The sequence below is a fragment of the Telopea speciosissima genome, chromosome 4 (assembly GCF_018873765.1).
Source record: "Telopea speciosissima isolate NSW1024214 ecotype Mountain lineage chromosome 4, Tspe_v1, whole genome shotgun sequence".
NCBI lineage: Eukaryota > Viridiplantae > Streptophyta > Magnoliopsida > Proteales > Proteaceae > Telopea > Telopea speciosissima.
In genome coordinates this window covers 64523955-64543500 of record NC_057919.1, presented here as the reverse complement: position 1 = coordinate 64543500, position 19546 = coordinate 64523955, and the positions used below count along the sequence as shown (strand labels likewise).

The window sequence follows — 19546 nt, the reverse complement described above, 5'->3', positions numbered from 1 at the left end:
CCACTTGGCAGTACATGGTTTAGTCCATATAAACAAATGACATGTAAACTAGGAAAGTTGCTCTGATTCAAAGTTTTAATAATATTACCAAAATGCCATCAAATGGAGATGAATATAAAATACAAAATGACATCTTTTGTAAATTTAGCTGCTTTCTCAATCTACTAATTTAAAGCTGAAATTGTACCAATAAGATGCTTGCATGATCCTCTATGACATGGATTAACCCATGTACTGTCATGTGGCAAATAGTGAAATGTTATACTTCACTAGGCATAGTGACGGCTGGGGAAGAAAACCAAAAATAAAATAAAACTGAACCATTTTCTTTCCATTTGCCTAACCACACCAATGAGATAAGACCACGTTGCTTTTATGCCTCTTTAATCAATTTGGATCCTCTACTGCCGAGCTGCCCGGTAGGACCGTGCTGCCCAAACACGGTGTTGTGCGCAATGTCCGCCTTACCCCTGCCCAAACACCTTGCCCGAGTGGGGATAAGGCGGTCTTTGCGCACAGCACCGTGTCTGGGCAGCACGGTCCTACCGGGCAGCTCGACAATAGAGGATCCGGATCCCTCTTTAATTGGGTTAATAAGGTACTACATTTCCCTAAGGAAATCGAACATTAATTAATTAAGCAACACCACCACCACCACCCCGGACTCGGCTCCTGTCCAGCACCCTGCCTGGGCTGCATGTGCAGCACCGGACACAATGAGACGTGAAAAGACCGCCTCACCCCTACCCGAGCATGAGTGCGGTGGTCTTTTCACGCCTCATCAAGTCCGGTGCTGCACATGCAGCCCAGGCAGGGTACTGGACAGAATCCTTTTGGCCACCACCCCAACAATTAATTAAGCATGACATGATATGATACCTCATATATTATTGGTATCATTATCATACAGATCATCTCGACTCTCGTGGAGGATTCCATACGTCATTTTCTTGCTTAGATGCGATGTCTTTTGACTGGATTATCACTTTGGCTTTGTTAAGTAGCCTCTCTCATCACCCATCGCAGTAAAAGACGATTCCCCACAACTTTGCTTATGCTTCTCCCGACATGCGCATGCAAAGTTCATTTCCTTTTTTGCTGCTTTTGCATCCCTTGTACATTTCAAATTTATTAACTTACACCAAAAAGACAGCAACTAGAAATAGGAACAAAGAAAATTAAAGAGGTAGAAATTAATTAATACTCCTATTTGAGAAATATATATATATTTTTTAATTGCGAGGATAATTTTACTTTTTTTTTTTTTTTGCTGATAAGAAAGGAATTTACTGAATAAAAGAGTCATGCAAACAGCCAATAGCTTCAGACTAGCAATGGTCATGAAGTCACGGAATGGAACACAGCCAATCTATCATACACATGATAGACAGGGCCTTTCGAGCCAAGGCATCTGCTACAACATTCAGAGGCCGTGGAATACATTGAAACGAAATCGAAACAAATATAAGTAGAGAGGCGCTTCACATCATCAATAATAGTTGCTACATTTAACGGTGAGATCTGGTGCAGTTCAAGAATGTAGGAGACAATCTCCTTACTATCCGATTCAACTTGAAATCGGTTGTACCCAAATTCGAGGGCTTGAGATAACACGTGGCGACTAGCTAAGACCTCTCCTTGACCAACCGAGCTGAGGCAAAAGGAAACTTAATTAATGGTCTTCCGATGATCCCGAAAGATATATCCAATACCGCCTTTTAAACCTCCATGCAGCATGGCCGCATCACAATTAACCTTCGTGTAACCCAAAGTAGGTGAACTCCATTTCTTGCTACCTAGATCTTCATCAGATGTGGCGAGGATAATCCTACCTTGTGGTAGCAGCACTAGCACACTATATTAGTAGTTTGTGTTATTAATGAAATTTTGTTGAGATGTTGGGAGTTACATAGGTATAATCTCACATTAGTTGAACTCAGTCTCTGGTGCTTTTATATACTAGAGGAGTTATGCCCTTTAAGGTTTTGGGTTGGACCCTCAACAAACAAATTCTTGTTTTTGGGAGGGAGGGGGGTATAGTTGAGCAAAAAGTATGTTTGAGTAAGAAAAAAAAAAATCAATTTTTTGGAAATATGAAAATAAATCCTTCCATTTATACCATATAAATATAAGAAAAAACCTCTCCGTGGACCAGAGGTGGTCAAACCAATCAAGAGCCAAAATCAATCTCTGTCTCTCTCCCTCTCAAATCATTCAAAATACACTTTAATATCCCTAGCATTTTGATAGCTAAAATGTTAGGACCTAGGGATCTTCTCAAAACTTAATTAATAGCTTCTTATATTTGATTTTTTTTTTTTTTAAAAAGCATCTTAGGGTGCCAGCTATCTACTTCTACCAATTTTTGGTTCTTTTTTTCCCCCTTTTTGGGACAGGCCAAGGCAGGGTGGAGGGAAGGGGATAGAACTGAAATAAAAGTTGTAGAACTTTTTTTTCATGATCAACATAATCACCTTCTATGATTATATCTAGAACAATGTAGTGAATTACATTCATGAACTATTTACATTGACTATGGATTTGTAACAATGTGTGTGTTATCATGTTTCATGTCATTACAACAGCTAGCAAGGTCTCCTTCCCTTGATCTATCATTAGTTAGCTAGTACTTGTCAAAGACATTTCATAATGCTTGCTTACTTAATTTTGATGATGTAGCTTAGATGTCCCTTTCATTCATTGTTCATTATTTTCTCGAATCTTTGTTTTCGCCGAATTTATATTTTTTTCGGCGCAAAAAAGCTTCAAATTAAGCATCAACAAGATTATCACTGAACTTCTCTATCATTTGTTCTTTGAAAATAGGGAAACTTTGATTTTGTTTATTATCCTTTCACTTGGTTTAGTCTTTAGATAGATTCATTATTTAGACAAAGTGGGATAAATTCAAAAAATCCCAACCAGGCTAGAAATGCAAAAAAAAAAGAGGGCTAAAAGTCAATGAAATATATTGAGTTTTGACATCTAATAATTAGTGGGATCTTACATGTCAACTTTAAGCACAAGGAGTGAGTAAAGGACTAGTTCTAGATTCATCAGCCCTTCAAGAGGGGCTGAATGAGAACATGCATGAATCAAAGAGAACACAAAGAATCCTGTTGCGTATAAAGGATATTAAAGAGTAATTGTAGGAGCAAAAAAAATTTTGGGATAGAAAGGGATATATATTAAGTAGTATCGATCATAGTATCATCCAAAGAACATATGGCTACGTTTTAATTTGGTGGGATTTTTCTGTTGTGGATAGTTTTCTCTCTCTCTCTCTCTCTCCAAACCCATTGTGTATTAGTACTTATCGGGTGTAGAATAGATCTACTTCTCTTTATTATTTTATAGGAATGCAAGGGAGAGGGCGACACGAAAAGGAAATCGCCCCTCCTGAAGCGCTTATAGCGCCTCATACAGACATGACAACTTCAGCGTACAAGGACCCAGGCTAAGACTCTATGGATGGATCACTATAAGTCTCAGATTTTGGTACTACAATGCCTTCATACTAGGAAAGAGTGTCTAATTCTTCCTTTCCCTTTTTTTGAGGCGGGCCTTGGAAAGTTTTAGCATAAGAAGGTTTCGCAAATCCTCCAAACGTAGGACGCATAGGGCTTTAAACTCAAATACATTACCCACAATCGAAGTAAACATGTTAGTAATAGAATGTTCTTGAAAAATATCTAAAGGGTAAGCTACATAAGCAATATATTGATTTTCTTCTCCAACAACCGGTTCAACAATAACATCTCTACTCGGCTATACTGATACTGAGGGACTGGACACCAATACCTCCTACGAGTGACAGCTTGCGGCTTCTAGCTTGTTAGATAAGGAAAACATAAGAGTGCGTTTGGTTGCGTAAATCCTTTGGATGTTGTCTAATTGGAGATTGTCATCTATTTGAGTTACCATCAAATGAATCGTAATTCCAGAAAATAAATTGTTTGGTTACCATGATTCTGTGACATGGTTCTTTTGGATAAACTATTTGGTTACCCTGAGTCTGTCACTTGGATTCACCCTGAATCTATCTGAAATACTGTTTGGTTACCCTGAGTCTGTGAGTTAGAATCAATTTAAATCTATCTGAAATATTGTTTGGTTACCCTCACTATGTCAGTTGGAATTATGTTTTTTTTTTTATATTTTTTATTTTGTTTATTTTAATACATGGCCCTCTTTTCTTACCTTTTTAAATTTAAAATTAAAATGCCTAGACTAAGAAAAATAGAAACAAAATGGGCATAGATGGAAAACCAGTGGAACCTTCCTCTGTAGTCATTAAATCTGTTGTCCTTGACTGATGAAAAAACTATTGTACATATAAGAGAAATACTAAAGAGTGTAAATTAACAATGCATACAAGTGCAACATACCATATTGACATACAAAACAATATGGTAATCACAATAACCAAACAAAACTTGTTCAAACTAGTTTAATGTAAAATACACATATGCGTAGCACAAGCAAAAAATAATGGGCATTGTACATCAAAACATATTGTTTCTAAAAAGATTGAGATAACTCAATCTAAACACATCCACATCATACAAAATGTCCATATTCAAACTTGTTCAAAGTAGACTATGCAAAAGCAAATTACAAACATATTCAAACATTTGAGTTCCAAAGAAATTGAGATAACTCAATCTGAATCATTCACATCATCAAAACCATTGAGATCATCATACATATCATCATCATCTACACCGCCTCCCATCCAGCTGCCCCACATGTTGTCAGCCATACCTTCTCAGAATTGATCCCATTCCACATTACCAGTACCTTGAACAACATTGTCATCATCCTCAGGTTCCACATCTGTTTCTACTGTTATGCTAACACTGTTGGAAGTAGATTCTTCTTCTTCCTCAGCTTCGAAAAATGACTCCTCTTCCTCCTAACTATTTACAGTCAAACACAAATTATGAAGAAGAACACAGGCATTCACAATCTTGACTTGTGTCTTAAAAGGATATTCAGGCTGATTTTTCAATATCTTGAATCTTTTCCTCAAGAGACCAAACGCACATTCAATGCAATTACGCAAAGAGGCATGTCGCAAATTAAACAACTCCTTCTTATCTTGCGGCCCCAAATTAGAGTTTTTCCACTCTTTCACATGATATCGAACATTACGGAATGGTCTCAAGAATTCTTTCTGATTAGAAAACCCAGCATCAACAAGATAGAATTTGCATTCAGGTACCACTAACCTTCCTTCTCCTACCCTGTGTATGGCATTATCCAATATTCGAGAATCTGATGCCGATCCTGCCCAGCCAGCAAGTATATATGTAAACTTCTTGTCAAATTCGCATGCAGCTAGGATGTTTTGGGATATACATCCATGCCTATCACGAAATGAACGATGTTGTTCTACTTGAACCCATGCTGGGATATGTGAACCATCTATGGCTCCAACGCAGTCCTTGAAGTATGGATAGAATCTACTACCGTTACTTGTGATTCGCTTATGCGTTGTTGTACTTGGAGGCTTGAGCAGTAGTGGGTACAATTTCATTATTCCATCCAATACCTTGTTAAAGTATCGACTTATAGTCTCCCCAGAATGGCCAAACATATGTGAAACTACTCGGTTCTTAACATTATGGCCAACTGTGTGTAAAAATATCACCACTTGTTCCTCCACTTACACTAATTTGTTGTCATACAGTAGACCCCTTTGTCGTAGCATGTCACATAAGCTATAAAAAGCCCTCTTGTTCAATCTTATCAAGTTTCGACACGTCCTTTCTGAACCATCAATAATTAGTTGTGTCTCAGTAATGCCACGGAGTCTCTGAATACGGTAAGGCTCTTTATGAAGGAACAGTTTTGAATACTTCTCCACTGCTATTGCAACAGCAGTAGCCGCCAAGATGATTACTGTCTGGATGGTTTTCTTGTCAATCTCACCGTCACTATCACTCTCTATTTTCATGTCATCATCAGTATCTCGATCATAATCCATTTATAAGCTAAGATGATTACTCTCTTTCACCTATCTCTTAAATATTCTTGAATTACACAAAAAAAAAAAAAACAAATCGTTAATACAAAGCAATGTGCATACTTGATGTAACAAGAAAAATCTACAAAAGAAGAAACAAGTAAAAAACAATCTTCATAAAATTGATTGTTATATCTAATAAAAGCAGGCCAGCCTGCCTCTTTGACAAAATTTGTCAAGATTGTGGCCTCTCCCCTATTTATCTAATTAGATTGGTTGAACTCTCAATCTAAGTTTTAGAAGAGGTATCCTATACTTGGAGATCTATCCCTTATGCTATTAACTAGAGTCTCCTAAGATTCTCCCATTATTATTATACATAATAATAATGGCTTCCTATAAGCCTCTCAAGGTGGAATCAATTGGGACTTAGAATTTTAGAGGAATCTAGCCATCAAAGTAACTTGATGAAAATCTTCTTTATCACATTATGGATGGATCTACTACAAACTGGAAAAAATCTAGCATTCCTCTCTTTCTAAATGGTCCAATAACTAAGGTTTTTATAAAAAGAATCCATGCCTAAACTACATTGATTACAGATAAAACCAAATATAGATATCTCTAGAACTTCCAATAACGATACTACATCTCAATCATAAAAGTAATAGCTGAAAGAAAACAAGCTGGAGTACATCTAAGACAATGGTTAAATAGTTTGGGAAAACTGTCCGAATCAAATAATTTTACAGATGCCCATCCCCAAGGAAAACTGTTTCATTGCATTAGAATTTACTTTCTGAATTTCCAATTCACAGATTCAATCATGAAATGGCTACTTGTTTCCCAATCGATGTACATTTTTTTTGTTAGACAATCAATGTACATTTGAGGTTCTGAAATCCAGAGCAATACAGCCATACAAGAAATATCATTGGAAACAGAAGATTAAGAGAGGAAAATGAGAATGTCCATTAATCTACATGAAGAATATTTTCCTATTCCTTCCTGGATTACTCAAGTTCAAGCACTTTTTTTCCCTTTGTTTACTTGTTTCTTCTAATTTTCATGGAGAAATTTCATTGAAAGATAAGTAATTGAAAAAATAAAATAAATAGACAATATTATGTGGGGGATTAAGTGATTCTACAATTATGTTTCTCCTCAAATATGTTTGGGCCAACAACTTTAGACCTATGGAACAGAAATCATTTAAAGAGCGAAAAACACTAGCAATATGACAGTAGTAAGTTATGAGTTACAACTATTGATCCAGCAACCCAATGCAGGGCCTCACGGTGTAAAGAAGTTGGAACCAGTGTATCAAGCGGCAAGATTGAATGTGGTAGGCTATACTTTTGATGTACTAGCATATTTTCATCCAGACAATCCCATTATCAGGTATAGTTATGATGTACTAGCATATTTCCTCTGTCTATAAAAAAAATTACTATAATAATGCATGTGAGGAGGGATAGTGTACACCTTAGGCTCAGAGAACCTTATCCAAGAAAACAAAAACAGAAACTAAACAAGGAAAAGAAAAAACTAACTGTGTGAACTGCAACTCCTTCCCCCCCCCCCTTCAAAACAAAAAATTCAATTAACGTTTTCATACAAGCAATAGGTAGGCACAAGAAAGTGGTGAATCAACCACAAGCAGCAAAAGAGAAGGATCAACTCCACTTCAACTCATTAACAGTTATCTCAATACACTATCATCCCTTTGTCCCCTCACTCCCCTTCGAATTGGCTTTCAAAATTTTTGGATTTAGTAACCTCCTCCCAATGACACTTTTTTTGTGTGTGTGTGTGTGGGAGGGGGGGGAGATGAGGTAGAAGAAAAGAATATAGAAAGTAACTGAATCCAAGAAAGTTACTGAAAGACTTGCTTTCTAATTTTCGACCTGAAACTCAAATCTAATAAATTTCTAATTCGCTTGCAATTTTAGCAACTCCGGTAAAATCATTCCAAGTACCCTAAAAAAAATTCAGGAAAAAATACTGAATAAACACTAAATGGACAAGTATTTGGACCTGGTTTTGACAGATTTATGCCTACAATAACCACTTGGACTAGAAGTTACAGAAGCATGAGGGCATGGGTACCGAAGCATCAATCTATGCAATTAAAGAATACAACTCAGGTGAACTAAAATAGTACAAAGAGAGAGAGAGAGAGAGAGTAGTTCCCTTAGCTAGCTAGGGGCAAGGTAGTCAAATCCACAAGCAAATAAATATAAGAGGAATTAATGGAGGATTCAAGGACTGAAACAAGGGCATGGGGGTGGGGAGACCATGTGACCCCTTTCACCATTAAAAGAAATAAAGAGAAATTCTATTTATAATTTTTAAAAAAAATTTGAAAATACCCCAAACTCTCTCTCCCTATGTGCTATTTATTTCATCAAAAATAGAGCATTTTACACTAAGACGGACTCGGCTACTACTAGTTGGCATCTGGGCTGGTTGGTGGTGTATACCCATCAGTCACTTCTGCTTCTTCGTCTGGTCTTTTTCTACTAATACTACTTGGGAGTCTTGGACTTCTATGGCCATGGGCATGGGTATGTGTAAAACAGAGTACTCTGCCTATGTTTCTGTTAATAAAGTCTCTGGCAGAGCTCTCTTATATTGGCTCACTGAAGCTGTTCATCTCCCAGAATCCAAACATTTGGTCATTTGGCTCAATGGAGGTCATTCTCCCTCTCTCTGTTTGTGTTGTTGGTGTGTGTTTAGGGGAAGGTGGTCCTACTGTTTGTTTTGTATTTTTAATTTTTTTTTTTGAATGTGTCTAACTGTTCTGCATTTTTCTTGTTCAGATTGATAAACTACAATCTATTTTTCTTCAATGGGAACATGTACGTTTGAATGAAGGAGAGCACATCCATCTCATGAAGGAGTTGTTTGTTGGTTGTGAAAGCATTGAATGGCAGGTATTACAGCCGAAGGTGAAAAAATCACCTATTTTTTGAATTTCTAGCTAATTCCTTATTTTGGTTCAAACTGTTGTAGTCTGCCACTTAAGATTGGATGTACAAAGGCAGAAACGAATTAAAGACTAAATCAAAAATCCAGGTGTAAAAACTCACCTGAACAGGAACCCTAGACAAATCTTCAGTTTACACCTGAAAGAAGAACACTCAAATTAGAACTAAAACCCTAAAAAACAAAAAATACAAACTGCAAACTCCATGTTCTAGGACAGAGAGTGAGAGAGAAAGAGAGAGCACATATGCAAAATGGGTATGAAATATCAGAGAGGGAGCGACAGAATCCGACAGAGAGAGATGAAAAGAAGAATGAGATTTAGGAACGACATACCCAGGGAGCGAGAGAATCGCGAGACACTCCTGTTCCGAACGGTAGCAGAGAGGGAGGTATAGAGTCTGAGAGTGAGATCTGATCTTGCTCTCTTCTTCCCTTCGCGAGACACTCCTATTCACCCTTCTCTTCTCAGTCGCGAGAGAACGTAGGTCGCGATAGCCAGGTTTTTTGATTTAGGGCAGATAGGTATGATCCTCTTGAATTATCCTATTTATACCTAGGCTGTAATTTGTAATCCAAATCTGAGTTCTCCTATAAAGGTGAACTCAAATGAATGATCTAATATAGTGTAAAATGTAGAATTACGTAATTCTTGTCGTCCATTGGAATTAGGATACCAAACGGTTTAAAAAATTCAGAAACATGGTCCAACAGAATGATGTTCGGACGATTTACACAACCAAACGCAGTCTAAGACATCCCTCAAAGGCCCCAAAAGCTAGTTGGGCAACGCCTACGTTTTTAAATTACCAGAAGCTCTTAGTTACTCTATTATAAGGCTAAGGGGTATTACTTGACTGGTACAGTACTCATATCTTGGGAAGCTTCCCCTTCCAACATCTGACTTATGTAAAGGTATTAATCAACTTAAGAAGCACGAATACAAATAGGAGCTACCTCATGAGAGAAATGAGAGTAGGGTTAAAAAGTTCCATGAAGGTAGCTTCCTATTGTAGGAGTTCCTAATCTGAAGGGACACCAACAAGCTGCTACTGAATGTGAACAAAGTCAAGGAAAACGTATAGAATTAGGTATTTTATTTGACTTCTGAAGTGACCAAACGAAGTGTTGGATTGATTCAATACCGAATCCCAGATCCCTATAGACGACTAATGGTAGGTGCCCCAACACCCATCAAGTGGTAGTGTTTCAGTAAAAAGGGAAGATTTTTAGCCCACAAAAAAAAGATTAAGATCAGAGAATTGTAAAAAAAAGGATCTCAATTCATATAAGGTTCGTTCCAAGATATTTCACATCAATTTTTTACCCCCTGAAGTCATCACTTTTCATTAATGCTATGTTTGTTTGGCAAGAAAACCAAAGAAGAGAAGTATAAAAGAAAAAAAAAAATGGTAAAAAATGATTTTTTTTGTTTTTTCCATAGTAAGTGTTTAGTTGGCATAGGAAAGAAAAAATAAAAAGTTTTGCTAGCATTGAGAATCTTATGGAGGAGCGTTCTGACTTTAATACCAATATTTCTTGGGTGAAAAAAAGAGGTACTTATACAACAGTTCGTTTAAATTAAGGATCCTTTGGTTAAGCTTTGCATCTTAGAGCTCTCAATTGTAATTAGCATATTCTACGTTTGATATGCATTCTAAAATTGCATTTTAAGTTGCGTATATGTTTTGAGATTATTAAAAAAAAATTGTTAGGCATGCATTCTCATTCTTGTATACTAGAATGCATCAAAAAACGCGGCCGATGCTGAAACGCATTTTCTAGCTCATTTGTATTCTGTGCCGAGTATGGAAATGACTCTTTCAAGTGAAAAGCCTCGAACTCGAATCTGAAGAGATTGGACCGGAGCTGGAAAGATAGTTTGGTGCAGTTCCTACAAAGCTTTAAAAGCGCCGACTTCTTCATCAACCAAACTTGATTCTTCCACATCTGATCTATGATATGTTGAATTTTTTTCGTGTACGGTTCCTTGATCGATGCGGTTCCCTACTTCCTCTCACAAGAGGAGGGTGGACCCCATCTGGGCAGACTGTTGGTCAGGTGCTCCGGGTGGGTCCCACCCCCCTCTTGTGAGAGGAACTAGAGAACCGCACCGATCAGAAAACCGTAGACGATAACGACTCATGACATGTCATCTCAATTCCTCAAGTTTCTCCCCTCATTGTGAAAAATTCTCTTCTCTCTCTGTTCTGGATTTAAAGAGGACAACGCATCATAGTGTGGTGAATTTGTTATCTTCCCTGCGTTTAACCCTATGTATGCATTGCTCATCTCTTCCTCAATGCTTCATATGGTTTTCTTGTTAATCAATTGTTTATAGGGTTTCCGGTTAATCTGAGAACAAGCCGAGTCTACTAGGATCGCCCCTGTACCATCAAAATACACAATGGAAGGGAGCAAAGGGCTTCAACCTTCAAGTCCTCCTGATTGAAAGGGGGCATGTATGTAGTTTCAATGGCTTCTGCATACAAGAGAGGATCATGATCTTCTACAGCAGCGCACTGCCCGAAGCGGCCTGAGCAGCACACAAATAAGGTAAGATACAATAACCACCTTACCCCCACTCAGGCAAGGCGCATGAGCAGGGGTAAGGCAATCATTGTGCCACAACCTATTTGTGCACCTATAAGGCCGCTATGGTCAACGCACCGTAAAAGATCTAGATTATACAAGGGACTTTATGTAGACACTATTACCCTTACTTTTTTAATCCCCTATTATAGTCCATAAATTTGTAGTCTTACTTTTTTGATCCCTTATTTTACTCCCAAAAGTTATGTAATGCATGAAAAACAATTTAAAAATCGTTAAATACTATTGAAAATAAGACAAAGGGCAATTAAATGAAGGTTTCAAATTCTGAATACACCTATAAAATAGAGATGTCATTCAAACAATCCCTGTTCAAATTAAAATAGGCGGCCATGGCAACTGTCGTTCAAATTCCAAGTCTTAGTTGGATCCAAGTTGAACCGGGTCACTGTCAGAACTGGGTTAGTGCTCTAGTCCAATGGCGCAAAGCTCATTTGCCTCACCAAAACTATCAATTGCTCATATTGACACCATAATTCCAGGTCATGACCTGGTTCGCCAGGTTGAGCATCGTGGATGAATGGACAAGATCTAAGCACCAACCTGCATCTGAACCAGGTTCATGAATTAACCAAAGTTTGGGGAAAAGAACGGTAACTGGTTACGTGATTATTACGTTCAGAAACAGGATCACGTGATTTTACCATTCAGCACCCCCAGTGAAATAAAAAAGGAAAAAGATCTGTCCGGGGGTGTGGCCTATGCCAGCACTCCCATGAGTCTATCTCTCTCCTCCCTTTGTGAAAAGACACCTCTGCCACCTTGATTTAAGGAGGAGAGAGATAGACTCATGGGTAGACCACACTCCCGTACAGAAAACTGCTTCCCAAATAAAAAATACCATCCTCCTACGTGCAATCTTATTGGCTCCCGCACTAGTCAAGCGCTGCACAACCAGACAGCAATCTCTTGCCCACAAAATTATACCTATGAAACATGGGGACTGCTTCACAACTAAAATATAGCATTCAAACTTACTGTAGGCATAGCAGTTGATATAAGTTCAACTAAGGGTTTTTAAATTGTTAATAACAAAAATCTGAACCCTCCACAAATAAAGACACAATGATGAAGAAGTACTATATCTCTAGTTCTTTACCATCCGATACTAGCTAAAAGTAGGATCAAAACAAAGTCATGACAAAAGTTCCCCATTCCCCCTCAAGCAGGGTCTTGTAGCAAAGCCAACCTAAAAAGTAGTACTTATCTATTTACTGCTGTCGAACCTCAACCTTCTTCTTCTGCCAGAGCCGATCAAGTGCACTGTCAGCATCTCCCTGCAAAATAAACCACTTTATTACTACTACTACTAAATAAACAGATACATTTCCGAACTGAAACAATATGGTAATCAAAACAAGGAATGCAAAACAACTATAAAATCTAATCGCGAGAAGTGATCAGAAAACATGAGACAAAACCTAAGAGAACAAAAAAGAGTCACAATATGGACGATTGCATGAAAGGTTTACAGACAGAATTCTAAGAATTCATGGTATTAGTTCATAAATACTCAAACTAAGCAACAGACACAACCCTCGAACCAACAATGAGTCTTTGAAAACCACAACAAGATACAATAACCACACCCCCAACATGCAACTGTGCAAGACAATTATTCAATCAACCCTAACAAACTTGGCCAAACACAAGAATGCATCCTAATGAACAAGAAGCGGAAAGCCATTTGACTAGATATAGTTCAAAAAACCGTGAAAACAAACACATGCAAGGTGTACATATAATGGAACTAATTCAAGTTAGGCACAAATTGTGAATTTTTCAGCAAATATTCAGAATCCTCCAAATATTAACTTCTCAACTTTAGTCTTCATATGGTGTCATAGACTCATAGGCTTCCAATTAATTAAACTATACAACAAGATGTAAGCATCACTCTACCCTATACTTCACAAAATTTTGTAGCTCCTCTTCAAATGAAATCCGCAGTCTCCCCTACCAGAAATTTGTATACAATAATAACAACAACTAAGCCTTATCCCAACTAAATGGGGTCGGTTACATTGATCCGAGAAAAGCGAAAGATAAAATAATAAAGCAAGTACAAAGAAAAAAGCACAACATTATCAACAACTCAGCGATAACCCACCTAAATAGAGTCGGCTACATGGATCCTTGCCCCCCATTCAGCATTATTCGAGGTCATACTTGGAACAAGACCTAAACTATGCATGTCTTTCCTCACTACTTCGAGGGTAAATTTCAGTCTGCCCCTACCTCTTTTGGTCCCTTCGATCTGGATCCGATCACTCCTCTATACTGGGGCATACATGGCCATGGCACCTCAAACGACTTTCTCGCAGCTTATCGTGTGTCGGGGCAACTCCCAACTCAGTTCTAATATGGTCGTTCCTTGCTTTATCCTTCCTAGTTTTACCACACATCCATCTCAACATCCTCATTTCTACTACACTTAGTTTAATCTATATCATGTTTCTTAACTACCCAACATTCCGCCACGTACATAAAATTTTCCTTTAAGTTTTAAAGGGATACAACGATCACACAACACTCCGAATACACCTCTCCACTTCATCCACCCCACCCTTAACTATGTGTGAGACATCATCCTCTATTCCACCTTCTTTATTAATGGCTGACCCCATATATCTAAAATAATCACTTTGTGGTATCGCTTTCTCAATAATCACCATTTTATCGTTCTTAGTGGGGCTACAATTATACACCATATACTCCGTCTTCGATCTAAACACACAAATAATAATGCTTACAACAATGATGGAGCTTCCCAATCATTCAACAGCATCATAAATTCTCTGTACGCTTCCAGCTAAAGCCATCAGTAGGGAAGCACTTCACTTTACAGGGGGAAAACAGGGAAGTGATCAAGGAGTTCTCCACCTTCGCCTAGAGATGGAAGTTCCAATCATCAACCTTCAGCTAAACCAAGAAGAAGAAAGGAAGAACACCAACATATTCGAAAGAAAAGCGGCAGAGGCCAAGCATGTGACAGGCATCTCAGATAAACTTAGGCAAAACTAGCAAATGGTGGGAGGGGGTTAGAGGCCGCTAATGATCACAATGTAAATACTAAGGGTCCGATTTAGGAAAGTTAGAACCCCATATCTTCTTTCCAATTGCTAATAGAGGTTCCTATATACAAGAACTCCTGCGATAAGCTTGCCGAGAGTTAAAATAGGAAGCCTTGGTCGTGGACTCCTTAGGTGGTCCAAGTCAAGCCTGGTTGGTGTGGTTCCTTATCCTAGCCGATCGCCTTAAGGGATTTTGGGCATGTACCCTTAGCCTCTATTGCTTCTTCATGTAGCTCCAAGGTTGCATCAGTACCACTACGCTTCCCTTCCCAATTAAATTACTAGGGGTGTCAATCGGTCAGTTCAGTCTGTTTTAAGTCGGGATGAATAGGTTTAGGACAGACAATAGGTGAATACTGTTTGAATGTTTATCTAATTTAATATTTCTATCCTTCATTCCATTAATCTGTTGTGTAGTTTTCTGCTCAGTTCTGTGTCTGCGATATGATTGTTTGGCAGCTTTCAAATGTGAGTTTTCTCCCTCCCTCTGATTTCTACAGACCTGCCCACTGGATTACTAGGAATTGTTACTATGTTATTCAGCCCCTCGCCAGCTCCCTTCGATCCTAGTTTGGGATCCACCAGATTGCAGGATTGAAGGTTGCATTAGTTTTTCCTCAACTTTTTAATTTTGTTTCCTTAACTTCTACTTTTGTTATTGTCAATTTCTCTCTATCCAACCAGTGGATGAACCTAAGATTTTAGGTACAACTTCTATCCTAATACTCTAATAGACCATCCTTCTGTTATAATATCACCCCCCCCATCCATTGGTTTGCACACGAGTTATTAACTCTTCCATATTCTGTCTTTGGTTGCTACGATTCTGGTCTACTGTAGGTGTGTGAGTGTTGATCCTTTTCAGCCTACCCTCCTACGTCAGTTTGCCATCACTATAAACTACCACCACTTCTCTATAACAATCAGAGGAAAAATACAAATCCTTCATTTCTTTTTCTGGGTATAAAACCAAATCCTTCCTCAAAAAGAGTCGCATAATTTGAGTTGAAAGTTAATATTAGTATACACTAACAGATACAACATATAACCACAAAAGAGAATCAGCAGCTGACCACCAATGATATAGCACAGTTGCAGAACACCATGAACAGAGTGCAGGGCCTGCAGGCTACTACAATAAAATTTAGTACAGTGATTAAGAAACAGTAAAATGAGCAGGAGTAATAACCTGAGCTCGGACAAAACCGCAAAGGGCAAAAGTAGTAAAATGGCCAGTATATAGGCCATTCTCATCGACATGTCCAATATTAATCTGGACCGAAGCGTGGTCCTTCGAAGTGATCAGCCTATTTGTAGCAGAACTGTAAAACAAACACATTGTAACGAGTCATAAAATTCATACCCGAATTAACCATAAAAATTCAACAAAAAATGAAAAGTTCCTAGGGTTAAGTACTAGAGGATGGAACACAAAACGTATATTTACCACTTCCTTGGGATGTAAAGATCCATGTTTTGCCCTTCTTCGTTCTGCATCTTGGCAAGTGCTTTGAATTCTCAAAATAGGAAAATCGAGATACCTGCATCACATAAAATCTATCATTACGCACTGGTATACACAAAAAATATATCGTTCTTTTAAGATTAAAGTCTGAATTTAATACCAGAAACAATCGCTCAAAACGTTAAAGCAAACCAATTCTTCAGAAACCTTAGATTCGTTAAGGATTGATAGAAAACATTAAATTCATGAATTTTCAGTGTCACTCGGAAGTAAACAAATACCAATCTGGGGAGGAGACGTACCAGGGAAGACAGAGAAGCCTGCTTCGGTTGAGGAACACGAAGAAGGTGAGAAGATTTTGAGAATTTCACTCGTACTTATGTGTTCCAAGAAAACCCTAAGCCCTCTCTATTGACCAAATTAACCCTGCCCAGAAATTTACTGAAAATAACCACTTGTTCCCACTTGGCCCATAAGCCCATTAATTGTTTTGGAATTTGGGCTTTACATTGGCCCATTTAAGCCCCATTTATTAAATGGAACACCTACAATATTATAGCGACTTAGCTAGTTAGTGTATATTTTAGAAAATATTCAAATGGGAAAAAATGATCTTTCAGTAGCCCACCTAAGAAGGCTTTCTTGCGTGGCCATCCTTATTGTGTTTTGTGGGTAAATGATATGAATATTCCAATTCTCGGATAGAGATGACATGGTTTATATTAGTCACTTATCAAATTTCAGAGCTTAATTCAATCAAAAACTTCGCGTGTATAGGAATGCATCTTTGTATATGCCCATGAATGTCTGCAGTACTCTAACCATTGTTGTGTAGTCTCCTGTGGTCTTGGCTTTTTCAGAACTTTGTTTCATCATTTGGCAAACTAAACTTGGGCTGAAATTTGTTATGTGAAAAAGCGGTCTTGTGCTTACATAGGTGTTGCCGCCGGAATGTCGCTGGATGACGTGGTGACCTACAAAAGGGAAAGGGCATTGAAGAGATCCAGAGCGGACTCCGAGGGGGGACTCTCTGATGCTAAAGTCAGTCCGGCCAGCAGAACAGTAAGAGAAGGATACTGAAAGAGTCAAAGCCTGAAAAGTGAGCGTACCTCTTTGTGGTCCCCCTCCCTCTATATATAGGGTTTCTGATTACCGAGGTGGTGATGCTATTGCTTCAGTACGTCTCTCTCCTAACCCTTTGGTTGGGTTCCGTGTTCCCTAAGTTATGGGATTGTTTCCCGTTATAGTTGCGTCAGGGATTAGAGTCCAACTAGGAGTGTGGAGCATAGGGTTGGGAGTCGTGCGACCCAAGTTATCTTCCACGTGTCCCTTTTCCCATTGGTGGATCTTTATTTGGTATAACAATAGGCAACTTCAACATGTCCCATGTAAGCCTCATTTATAAAATGGAATACTTGCAATATTATTGCAACTTAGCTAGCTCTCATATTGTATAGTTTGGTAGTTATAACTTGAAAGTGTATATTTTTGTAAATATTCAAGTGGGCAAAATGAGAGGGTAGGCCCATCTTCATTGTGCCATGTGGCAAGATGAAGAGGATATTCCAACCGTAGATAGAGAAGACATGATTTAGATTAGCCATGTATCAAATTTTAGAGCTTATTTAATCAAATACTCTGAATGTGTAGGTATGCATAATGTCTATGATACTCTAACCAATAATGTGTAGTCTCCCGTGGTCTTGGTTTTTTTCCAAGGCTTTATTTTATCACCCTAGGGGTTTTGCTATTAAAAAAAGACTTGATCAGGTGAGTTAGATAAATCACCCCCAAGCATAATTTTAGTTCACTATTAGGTATTGGCTAATTCCAACATCAATCCGAATATTGATACTTATCGATCCATATCAATATTATTTGCCCTCAAAGATACCAATATCAACATGGATTTTGATCACTTTACCTTCTGTCTGTAGTAGATCGCCGATCCAATATCAATATCAATGTTGGCCGATATTGATACAGATTGGACAATAATGGCCGATCCTACCTAATGTAGATTCGAAGTATCCGAATGGTGTAACGTTGTCAACTTATTGGAAAAAATGAGTCAAATCACTTTGATTTCTTGTTTCGGAGAAATAAGTGGTTCACAAGGAATGAATAGAAACATATTATATTTGATCTCGAAGTCCTCATATTAGAGATGGATCATGAAGGGACCTAGCCTCAGACATGATTTTCTTGAATAAAATTTAAAGATGATTTGCTCTTCAAAAGTTTGAGTAACAATTGAAGAACATGTAGCAGATCATACTACGAAATCGATTGAAATAAAAACAAAGAAGAAAATAGCATAGAGAACAAGGATAGGATTAGATCACCCACTCTCTCTAGGGTCTCTAACCCACAGCCTCTCACCGTATTTTGGTCTCTCACCAATGGCATGTCACAGAGCAAAGCACAACGTATGTTTCCCCCCCCCCCCCCCTCAATCTCATTAATCAAAGTCATGTACAGGATCGTAGCCCTTTAAAAACTTACATAGAAGATTCAAAAACATATTCAAACATTAAAAATAAAAGGCCTAAGACAATCCTTAATTAATAAGGTAACATAAATTGACTAGAAAACTAAAATGAATACCGTTTTTCTACTTTCTACCCATATTTGAGGTTCATTAAAATGGCTACTTACAAAGTAAACTCATAGGATCAAAAGCCTAACACCTGCATAACCCAATCCAAAGATTACAAACCTTGGAAAGGAGGGAATGAAAGGTACAAATTGTTTGCTAAAGGTTTCTTCTTTTTTTTTTGTTTTTTTTCCAGTTAGGGTTTGCTACAGGTAAAAATGATAAATTAAAGAAGAAAGGACACTTTTATCTGATAGAGCTTCAATGCAGAAGTGAATAAGCCAGACAAGATGGAGTTGATCCTGAGTGGCAACTCTCTCAAAACTTTTGCCCATTGCACCATCCCACAAAGTAGATTCCATCTGAACAGTTGGGAGTTGTTCCCATATGCTCACGTACGTGAATGTGAGCTGGACTCTACACGGTATTGGTCACGAACACACCATATAAGCTTCTCCTTTTTAGATACCACGACCACTCTTCAACCTCTCACTATTTCTCTCACACTCACACAACTTTGCTAATTGCTTCCTGCTTTTCCTTGTCAATTGGTCAGCCACTTGGATCTAGTCAGTTTCTATCAAGCCTAATCGGCCCCACCAATTTAAGGCCTCACCTCGTTATCGATCATTTAGTTAATCGAACCTCATAGGTCAGGCATAATCACGTTTCTATCGGGTCGATTAGTTACCAGTCCATAATCAAGTTTTGAATGAGGTATAAATGGCTGACTAGTCTATAAAACGGATTGTTAACGGTGTTGGTTGGTCTCGGTCAGGCTTAAACTAAACTAACTAGCTAGTCAGTGTCAGGCTTTAACTGGTACGGTCCAACATTTGACA

General features: G+C 38.2%; 2 protein-coding genes across 3 annotated transcripts in view; both read right to left on the bottom strand.

Moving 5' to 3' along the window:
- Nucleotides 1-4768: 4768 nt before the first annotated feature.
- LOC122659540 lies at nt 4769-5539 on the bottom strand. The gene is made up of 2 exons (XM_043854642.1): nt 4967-5539; nt 4769-4915 (listed from the first exon to the last, which is right to left on the bottom strand). The coding sequence occupies exons 1-2, from the start codon at nt 5537-5539 to the stop codon at nt 4769-4771; spliced, it is 720 nt and encodes a 239-aa protein (XP_043710577.1).
- Nucleotides 5540-12522: 6983 nt separating this feature from the next.
- The window catches only part of LOC122658867 (40S ribosomal protein S21), a 33662-nt gene continuing 26638 nt past the window's right edge, over nt 12523-19546 (bottom strand). The window contains exons 1-4 of one of the 2 annotated variants that reach the window (XM_043854004.1): nt 16411-16441; nt 16091-16184; nt 15833-15965; nt 12523-12846 (exon numbers count right to left, since the gene is read on the bottom strand). In XM_043854004.1, coding sequence (XP_043709939.1) covers nt 12781-12846; nt 15833-15965; nt 16091-16140 — 249 coding nt within the window. In that variant the 5' untranslated portion in view covers nt 16141-16184; nt 16411-16441 and the 3' untranslated portion in view covers nt 12523-12780. Of the gene's footprint in view, nt 12847-15832; nt 15966-16090; nt 16185-16410; nt 16442-19546 lie in introns of those variants that run through there. The other variant, XM_043854005.1, reaches the window with a different exon arrangement.

Bases quoted from the DNA above. Each gene is read 5' to 3' on its own strand.
- LOC122659540 (XM_043854642.1), bottom strand. From the start codon at position 5,539: ATGAAATTGTACCCACTACTGCTCAAGCCTCCAAGTACAACAACGCAT. The intron at 4,916-4,966 runs GTGAATGCCTGT...GTAAATAGTTAG, and splicing joins TTAAGACACAAGTCAAGATT to GAGGAAGAGGAGTCATTTTT.